At 37.0% G+C, this 10,288-nt stretch overlaps 1 protein-coding gene across 3 annotated transcripts in view; it reads left to right on the forward strand.

Moving 5' to 3' along the window:
* Nucleotides 1–10,288, forward strand: part of LOC101848210 — a 38,998-nt gene that overhangs the window by 24,640 nt on the left and 4,070 nt on the right. For 2 of the 3 annotated variants that reach the window (XM_005101618.3, XM_005101619.3), the window contains exons 2-5: nucleotides 156–253; nucleotides 1,178–1,372; nucleotides 6,645–6,713; nucleotides 9,653–9,706. In XM_005101618.3, coding sequence (XP_005101675.1) covers nucleotides 181–253; nucleotides 1,178–1,372; nucleotides 6,645–6,713; nucleotides 9,653–9,706 — 391 coding nt within the window. In that variant the 5' untranslated portion in view covers nucleotides 156–180. The remainder of the gene's footprint in view (nucleotides 1–155; nucleotides 254–1,177; nucleotides 1,373–6,644; nucleotides 6,714–9,652; nucleotides 9,707–10,288) is intronic. The other variant, XM_005101620.3, reaches the window with a different exon arrangement.

Consider the following 10,288-nt stretch of genomic DNA (forward strand, 5'->3'; position numbering starts at 1 on the left):
TTTCTTCTTCTTCTTCTTCTTCTTCTTCTTCTTCTTCTTCTTCTTCTTCTTCGCCTCAGTACTCCGTGCCTACTAGTAATGTGAATAGTTTCTTCGGGATTTTTTTTGGGGGGGTTTTGGTTTTGTTATAGTTATTTTTTTCCTTTCACCACCAGGCCGTGTCAAGACAGAGAGATCACGATGACGTCACACACTGCCGACAGGACTGTCTTCTACATCGCAGTTCTCTTTGCCTTTTCTTTCTTTCTAACAGGTACGTCTTTTTTAGTTTAGTTTTAGTAGAGGTTTTACAGCGCTTGCAACTGCATTCGGTCATATGAGCGCCAAGTAGTGGGTGTCAACAGAGAAGTCCTTACAGGGAATCAGACTTACTCTGCTCACCTTTCTAGCTTCAACAGCACAAAGTCTGCTTCGACTATCAAGGCACCGCGGAAATAGTGGGTCACAAGATTGTGACAAACATACAAAAGCAATAGAGGAAAATGACAATAGTAAGGATTAGGAAAGAAAAAGCTGTAGTTCTCTGTTGTAGATTAGACACAGTTATGAGTGTGACATTGATGAATCAGTCCATTTAAAATTCTACTGTGCATGAACGAGAAATGTCCCCCCTTTGGGAATGGCCTTAAGACACGTCAGTCAGTGGCACCGTCTTTGAGAGCAGATGCCTCATCTGAGCTTGCCTTCATGGCAATTAATAACAACATTAAACAAGGGGAAAGAAATAAGCAAACAAACAAACAAAAGCATTCATATTATGAGGAAGCGTAAATTTAGAATTATTATTGATATATAATAGTTGTTTCTCTTTCAATTCAGAAAAATTATTGTTTATATTATTATTCGTATTAGTAGTAGTAGTAGTATTGTTGTTGTTGTTTTGTTGTTATTAGGCATACCATTCACTTTTTAGGATAGAGTGAGCATATTATCGTACTCTGCTGTTTTGTTTTCTTTGTGGAAGTTGATTTCTATCAGACCCAGTGGGGACTATTTCGAAAACAGCAACATCATCATTGTAAACAACAGAGAATAACAAAAGGGTTGAGACTTGTAGAATTTCTAAGAATATTTATATAGGTTCAACGTTTCGCCCTATCTCGGGCTTCATCAGGAACATTTAAAAAATAGTGTTAGATTATCATCATCATCATCATCATTCCTTTTGTGCCCTCAGTATGTAAAGGGCAGGATCGTTGCCAGGGCCTAGAGAATGAGTTGAGACGACTACCCGGTGAAGTGAAAACCAGTTGCATTGTTGAGTATCAGCGTTGTGAAAGAGGACTGTGGAGGAACGCGAGATGTGAGGCCGGCGTCATTGACTTCTCTCTCAAATACTGTACTCCGTTCAATACATCGTGTCCCGCTACAGGTAGGTCAATGCTGTAGTGTTGCTCCTCTTGACTCGGTGCTGCTGCTGCTGCTGCTGCTGCTGCTGCTGCTGCCGCTGTTGCTGTTGTTACAGCTGTTGTTGTTCATGTTTTTGTAATTGTTCTGGTGCTGTTGTTGAACCTTTGTTGTTACTACTTTTGATGTTGCTGTTGTTCTGACATTTCTGTTGCTGTTGCTGTTTTTCTGTTGTTGTTGTTGTTGTTGTTGTTGTTGTTATTGTTGTTGTTGTTATAATGCTGTTATAGTTGTTGGTGTTGCTTGTGCTGTTGCTGTTGTTTGTCCCTTTGTTGTTATTATTGACGCTATTGTTTTTGTTGCTGTTGTTGTTGTTGTTGTTGTTGCTGTTGTTATTATTGTTGATGCTGTTGCTTATGGTGTCTTAGATATAAGGAAATGATCTTTTTACAAAGTATGAGGGTGAATCAGAAAGTAATGGAAGTTGTTATCTAGCAGTTAAGCTGTTGAGTTTAGTCATAAAAATAATATAATTAATCGTGTCTTCTCTTGAACCAACCGTTGGCGTTTAACGTGCATGCAACGTCGCTCATGATTACTTTATGACGTCACAAACAAAGGATGGCTTGGGTTCTAGAGGATACAAGACAAGACTCAGGAAAGAAAATATCCGATTTGACGTCTTTGTAAGCTGTAAACTTGGCGAACAGGCAGAGGGTGAAATGTGTCAAAGAATTGCTCAACATGTTGGGAATCCATGGACCCTTTCTTGCATTGTAACAGGAGGCCAAACATGTATTTACCTTTCTTAGGAATTTCATCAAAACATCTGAATCGCATGTGGATAGACGAGAGAGAAGACAGGCATATCGATGTGTGTCCAGGATTTCAAAACACAAAGATGCCTTCTCCTTTTTATACCATTTTATTTAAAAACTGTTACAGCGGTTCCTTTGAAATTGATATCAAGCCATAGTATAACACTGATATGACTTCTTCTCACTACGTGCAAAAAGAAACTTCTTAATTTGAAAAAGCCGTTGATGAACAGAAACTTGCTCGTACTTTGCTCCTTCCTTCCAGTACAACGCAGTCCTCACCAAATAAGGGATACAACTCTATGTATGCAGGAGAAAAGGATTCAAGTTTTGCCCCATTCAGCCTTTTCCTGACTTAGCTCCCTGCAACTTTTGTGATATTTTCCTCTTCCGAAAGATAATCTCGTTGGAATAAAGTTCGAACGCATTTGGGATCTAGCAAAAGCTGTCGATTCAGAGCTACGAAGCATATCGGAAGCTGACTATCTCTGTGCTTAAAGAAGAGGCAATGAAGGCTGGAATCCTGCACATCAAGTTGAGGAAAATATTTTATGGGGATGTGAAATTCTAGGTCCGTTGCATTGGAAAACTATGTCACAACTCCAATTACCTTTTTTATCCACCCTCGTATTTTTAATCTCATATTTTGTCTTTAGAATGTACCTTAACTTTCACCTATAAAGCAGCAGGTTGGAGTGTGCCTCAGGTAGCAGGTAGGTCCTACGTCTTTTCTTACTTTCCCTCCGCTGTTTTTGTATGTTTAGCTTACTTTTACAATGCAGTATATGACCTTTTAGCAATGACATTTTTCTCTCATAATGATGACGATGATGATAATAACAATAAAAACAATAATAAGAATAATAATATAGCATTTATAAAAAACTCAAGTCCGATTAAATAGTACAGACTCTGGGTGCTTTAACAACAAAAGCAACACATACACAGTACAACGTGTTTTGGGAAAAAATCTAGATGATATGTTTTCTCTTTTATCGAAAAACAGATATGAGTTGCGTTGACTTTAGACTGATATAAAAGATTTGATCTCTCTTAAATTATTTTACCAGGCGTTGCGTTCCAGATCTTGGGGTCATGAGATGCAAATGCTCTTTCACCCATTGTTTCGTCCATTTTAAAAGTAATTTCTTTAGGTCTATTGATGATCTTGAACTGCTAGGAGAGCTGGAATGTACAATTTCAACAGATATGATAATATGATGGCTCATTGTCATTCATGCATTTATGACATACAGAGGTCAGTGCAGCGTCTGTAAAATATTATGTAAAGGTGTCTCATATTCTTTTCTGTAAAACTAAATGCACAGCATTGTTTGACACATTTGAAGTCTTTTCACTTTTTTTCGCAGAGATATATCTGACTTGAGAAAAAATGATACAATTACCAGGTCTCGATAACACTAAGCTACTTACTGATAAAAGAGTATACATAGTATTGATCAGATGACGTATTTTATTGATTTTTCTTATTTCTAAGTATATGCGGCTGGTTAGACGTTTCACCTCAGCCGATATTTACAAATCGGCATCGAAATAAATGCCAGGGTTTTAAACTTTTCTTGAAAAATCCAATTTCTGCATCATCAGTTTTCACGTGATCGTTGTCAACGTCATAATTTATAGGCTTTGCAATAGCTGCCAGAATGACTCTTGTTTTATTGTCATGCAAAATCAGTTTCCTTTGTTCATCCAGTATTCCCTTCAGACAATACACTGTTTTCAGCACAATAGACACGTCCATCTAAGTTGGTACCCCTAACTTTGGGTACAATTGGTTTTCTATGTTTATTAAAATCCAAACTCATGCACTTAAGAAAAATAATACATTGTGCATTATTACTTTATTTTCAACCAAGACAGCTGTGTTCATCAACAAAACACCACTAAATTAAAAACTCCTAAGTTGAAGTCCTCGTTATTTGGTGAAAGATCTTTTGCTTTTGCTGGCCCCAAAAACTTGTAATTGCCCCCCCCCCCCCAAAAAAAAACAACACAAAAAAACTAACCCAACAAACAACCCCAACAAAACTACAATTAGAAGAATTTTTTAAAAAGAAAATATTATTTAAACCCATTTGAAATCACATATTTTTATATAATGAGTACTGTCTTAAAAAAAAACAACTGTAGCAAATGCATTCTTTGTGTCTCTGAACTGTCTACTTTTATTCATTGCACACTGCTCAGAGCTTGCTTGCTTATGGGATAGGCTGCTATATAGATGCTTTATGTTATTGTTATTATTATTGTTATTATGATGATGATGATTATTATTATTATTATTATTATTATTATTATTATTATTATTATTATTATTATTATTATTATTATTATTATTATTATTATTATCATTCTGATTATTATCGTCATTATTATCATCATTGTATCATTATTATCATCACTTTTATTTTTCAATATTATCATCACACGTTTTACATCCCTCATTAGTTGCTTCAACCCTGACTATGAGGGCCAATCCAGACTATAAATGGGATACCGCATTCTTGCAGAAAGACTGAGTTACGTCAGAGATAGATAGAGTGATCATTTCGTGGTAAATGTGGACATGAACATGCTTGGACCGAATGGTTGAGAACCTTATTCTCTTTTTGTTCTTGTTCTTCTTGCTCTTGTTCTTTTTGCTCTTGTTCTTCTTCTTCTTCTTCTTCTTCTTCTTCTTCTTCTTCTTCTTCTTCTTCTTTATTCTTCTTCTCCCGACCAGCAAAAGTTGTACCATGCATGTTGCTTTGAGATCGTAAATTTTAAGTCAAGACACAACGTCATGCTTTACGCTTGAGATCTGGATTCCACCCTGAAAACACGAGGCTGGTAGAAACATTATTCAAAGAGGACTGAAAAATCCCTTCAGGGATTCAGTCATTAACAACCAGATATCGCAGTCATTCTAACCAACTGTGCTAAAGTCTTATGCTGTCAATCTGGTAAATGAAGCTCATTTTAGTGGTCCACCCGCTTTTGGCCTACTTAATAATTGGACTCGACCATAGAACTGATACCAAAGAATCTACAAAACAAGAGGGGCCACTCCTCTCTTTGAAGCAATTAAAAAAGTGTCCAAAAAATTCGGTGGCGCCGTCTTCTCAAACGCGCACCCTTTGCGAACAGAGTTACCCCACTTGAGTTTAAAAAATCAAATTGAAACTAGCAAGTTTTCGAATCAATTTCGGAAGAACGCTTTTTTATAATGGTTACGTTGACCAAAAAACTCTTCCGGAGGAAGGGGTGATTGTTTTCTTCGTTTAATTTGACTTAAGAATGAAAGGCGAGAGGTCATTTAAATAAAGAAAACCCCTAAAACTCCGCACTGAACGAACCCGAGCTGCTGATGAACAGCAGTCGATCTGCGCACGCTATGAGGTGCTTTTCCTATTCTTCTTCTGGAAAAACGAAAGAGAGCTTCAAAACAGACTGCAGCACCTTCTAAAGCAAAGAGCGGACTTCCGGCGGACACTTTTTTGGCTGAGTGGACCATCTTGTTATGTACTATCTTTGCTGATACTCAATTATAACTTTGATTCTGATAGCAGTATGCGATCACAGAGAATCGCAAGTATTATTGGAAGTATCGATTCTGTGATAGAGCAATGATAGTACATAACAAGATGGTTCACTCAGCCAAAAAAGTGTCCGCAGGAAGTATGCTCTTTGCTTCAGATGGCGCTGCAGTCTGTTTTGAAGCTCTCTTTCGTTTTTCCAGAAGAAGAATAGGAATAGCACCTCCTTGCGTGCGCAGATCGACTGCTGTTCATCAGCAGTTCGGGTACGTTCAGTGCGTAGTTTTAGGTTGTTTTTTTATTTTAATGACCTCTCGCCTTTCATTCTAAAGTCAAATTAAACGAAGAAAACCATCACCCTTTCCTCCGGAAAAGGTTTTTTGTCAGCGTAACCATTTTAAAAAAGCGTTCTTCCGAAATGTATCCCAAAACATGCTAGTTTCACTTTGATTTTTAAAAACTCAAGTAGGGTAACTCTGTTCGCAAAGAGTGCGCTTTTGTGAAGAGGGCGCCACCAAATTTTGAGGACACTTTTTTAATTGGCTCAAAGAGAGAAGTGGCCCATCTTGTTATGTACTATCATTGGATAGAGTGAGTGCAATTATAAAGTCGGCCCAAAAACCCAGCTTTCCCCATTTTAGAACTCCCGCTCACGATATCTTCACCAATAGGTTATAGCTTTTGTTGTGCACACATGCATAAACTGATTGATTTTGTTTGATTCTCCAGGATTGATTCAACTCGTTTTTATGGAAAAAGGGGAGGGGGAAGGGTTGAGGTTGGGTTGACACTTTTTACAGCATTAAACTCATTTATCGATTCTCAAAGTTATTTCTTTTGAATAACTGGTCAAAAAGGATGCAAGAATGTTCAAAAGTTAGCGTGGTGTGAAAAAGGTTAGTTGAATTTAATTTGCTGTGATCTTACGTTTTGATTATTCCAGCCAGACTTGCAGAACTGCGAGCACAGGGTACGATAGAAAGGAAAAAGAGAGAAGCGTTCACAGAAATGTGTAAGTACCTCGAACTGCAAAATAAAAAAACCCCCAAAAATAAAAATAAAAATAGAACTACTAATGTTTATTATTTTCCTACATTATTTTCTATGCTTTGATCCGATTCTACGCTTGGAGAAGAAGAAGAAGAAGAAGAAGAAGAAGAAGAAGAAGAAGAAGAAGAAGAAGGTGGAGGAGAACGACGTGGAGGAGAACGACGTGGAGGACAAGGAGGAGGAGCAAGGGGAGGCGGAGGATGCGGAGGTAGAGTAAAAATTTGAATTACTGCAAACAGAAAGGGGTTGAAGGTAAGTTGAAAAATCAAACAAATATTAACAGCTAGAAAAAAAACCCGCCATAGAATAAACAAAACGTAATAATCAAAAGCCCGATTACAGCGTCGTCATCATCTAGTGCCAGATCGGCAACAGACGACATCGATCATGTTTTGCCTTTCACGTCTTGTCTCGGGTGCTCTGAAAAACACAACTGTAATATCCTAGCCTGTCCTCATCACCCATATATTCATGCCTCCTTTGCTTCCAATTTTACAAACGGGAGAAATGTATTTCAGGATTTGTGTCTATTCAAGTGTCTCAGACACTGCGTTTGTCTCTTCCTCGTTGTTTTAATATAAACGTCAAATCAGGTTTCTTTGACTTCCACCTGATTGCTTTATTTTTCTTCCAAGAAGTTCTCAAGTTTCCATATTTTTGTTGTTGGGTATGAACTGTCTTAGTTGTTCATTTCCAAGGTCGTATAGAAGGATTGGCCATACATAGTCTTTTAGAATTCTTATTTTCGCAATCAGTGAGATGCTTCTATGTTCAAAGGTACAGTTTTTTTTAAAGTTTGAAACAGTCTTTAGGTATTGCAATTCTTCGTTTTCTTTCTATGGTACATTTAACATCAGATGTAATTATATTATTTAAACAGTTGAGCTTATTTTAACTTTTTTCATAGGAGATTAGAAAATAGGATTTCCTTTTTTCTAGTTTTAGACATTGTCATGCATTCTGCCTTCTTCACATTTAAGAGTGACCTTCCACATTCACATTCCGTCACAATCATCCAGAAACGATTGGGGGCCCTTTTCTGAATCTGAAAAAAAAACCCAATTTCATCGGGCATATCTGTAGTTGTTAATATTTTCGCCATTCATTCTGAGATCTGGATTGTCGTCTATATTTCTACGGGTGGTTTATATTAAAGAAATCTGGTGACATAATGCATCCTTGCCCCACTCTTGTTTGAATCTGTTAGAATTTGCTTTATTCTCCCTCAATACAACAGCATTTTGGTTCAAGTTCAAATCCTAATAATTCTTAGATCCTTTCCATCTATGTCTAGCTCCTTCAAAAGTAATGAAAGTTCATTATGTCTCAATTTATCAAAAGCCTTTGGATAATCTATGAACCATAAGAACAGAATCTTTGTGAACTTTCAATAATATTGTTAGGATGAATATAACATTTTTGGTACCTTTGTCAGGAACAAAGCTGGATTGTTTTAGGTTTCTCTGGTCTCAGACTTTTTGCCATTCTTTGTATTAGTACTCTCAATTTAAAAAAAAGTAATATGAATATCTCAAAAGACTTATCATTTGCGCATCTCACACCCAGTGGTACCAGGCGTGTTAGATAAAGCTATTATAACTTCCCTAATCATATCTTTAGAAATCTCATTATGGCCATAGATAGAATTTAAGAGCTTTGGTGTTATTTCAGTGCTGAATTCTTTTAGTTTAACAATCATTTCGTCTTGGGATGTCAACTGACTCTATGCTTTACCTTGTTTCTTTTTGTAAATGGCATTTTATAGTTTTGCTTTCAGAATTAGTGGACCAATTCGTCCTTTCTTCATTGTCTGTTTTTCTCCTGTATTTGAAAGGGTCTTTATGTGTACTGAATATCTGTTTGGAACAACGTTGTCCATAAAACATATCTCTTTCCTTATGATCTTTTACAGTCTTTGTTTGAGCATTCCCTTTTCCACTTCTTTCTTTGAATTAGAAATGCGTGTACTTTCTATCTTTGTTGTGAGTTTTATCTGTTAGTTTACACTGATCGTTTGTCCATAATTAGTTCTTTTATTTCATTTCCCATTTTCTATATTTCCCTGTTTAAAGTGTTATACTAGATAGAATATAGTCTGCCCTCTCTCTCTTCCGTTAGTTTTGATATGCCCAGCGTCGTTCGTACTTTTTCTTTTCCTTTTTTAAAGATGGGGTTTGGAAAGGGGGGGGGGGGCGTATTTTGATTTAGAAATGCTTTCCATAGCTTGAAATTTATTGCTTTTACCAAGAGATTGTATTTCACCATGGTTCTTGGTTTATCTTTACAAAAAAGTAACTACTTCCAATTTGGGTTGGTGCTTTGGCTGCTTTAGATTTTTAATCTCATCTGCATTTTAGACATATCTCATGGTGCATGGTCACAATCACAATCTGGTCCTGGCAATGATTCAAGTGAATGTATGGCATTTCTAATACGTTCCTGAATGAATATGAAGTTTTTTTGTCTAGTTCTGTCAAGCTTTTCGTCTAATTTGGTGATTCCCAAACCAGGTGTTTGAAATCATGAAATATTTTTATCTGCACGATTCCATGTTTCCTTTGCTTCAATGTAGTTTTTCTTTATTTCCTGGTTTTTTTTTCCATTTTGATTGTATTTGCCATTTCTTTACCATTGGTTTTGAAATTCCTGGGGTTTTCAATTTTTTACTTGCTTTTTTAGATGGTAAGGGATCTTTTTTTTCATTGCTTCCTATAATGAATCTTCAAATGTAGTAATATTGTCCACAGCTTGAAATGTATTGCTTATATCATTAGATAAACGGTCTGTCAATTAATTTGTCTTTACAAGGTATAGATCTATTTTATATTCAGGTTGGTGCTTTGACTTTTACGTTTTTTTTCCAATCTTGACGACACCTTCAAATTGTAATTTTTCTTTCAGATATATCCAAAGCAGAGACACGAGCGTCAAGGTACAAGAGACAGACAACGGTTGGTAAGGACAGACATTATTATTTACTGAAATCTGAATTTTGAGCTTAATTGCACACTCTTTACCAGCTGAGTGCTTTGAAGTTTCGATGTAGCCTTGCCGACAACGCGGACGAGCCAATAATAATTCAATAACCCTTTTTGAGCCATACCGGCCTAAACCAGCCTTCCCATCACGTTACCATACCGGCTTTTACCGGCTTTTACCAGCTCTCCTGCTGTAGAGCCAAGCCGGCTTACACCGGCCTGACACACCCGCCTTTGGTGTAGGCTTAACAGAAAGAACATTCCACTCTAAATTTAGATGCTGACGTCCCAGTGGTTTGTGTGTGAAATCTTGCTGAAATGCATCGCTTAGATCAATAGCAAAAGCAATTTCTTAGCTACATCTCCTGAATCTATGAGAAACACGGAAATAATTCGGTTCTGGGAAGCCACCAGCTGGCCCCCATTTTGGTTCTGCTGTGGTGACCTGCTGACCCATTCATGGTGATATGTATCGATATCAGTATTTTCTACTGGGTTTTTCCTCGCTTACACAACCCTGTGTGTGTGTGTGTATGTGTGTGTGTGTGAGTGTGTGTGT

The sequence above is a fragment of the Aplysia californica genome, unplaced genomic scaffold, assembly GCF_000002075.1.
Source record: "Aplysia californica isolate F4 #8 unplaced genomic scaffold, AplCal3.0 scaffold00291, whole genome shotgun sequence".
NCBI lineage: Eukaryota > Metazoa > Mollusca > Gastropoda > Aplysiida > Aplysiidae > Aplysia > Aplysia californica.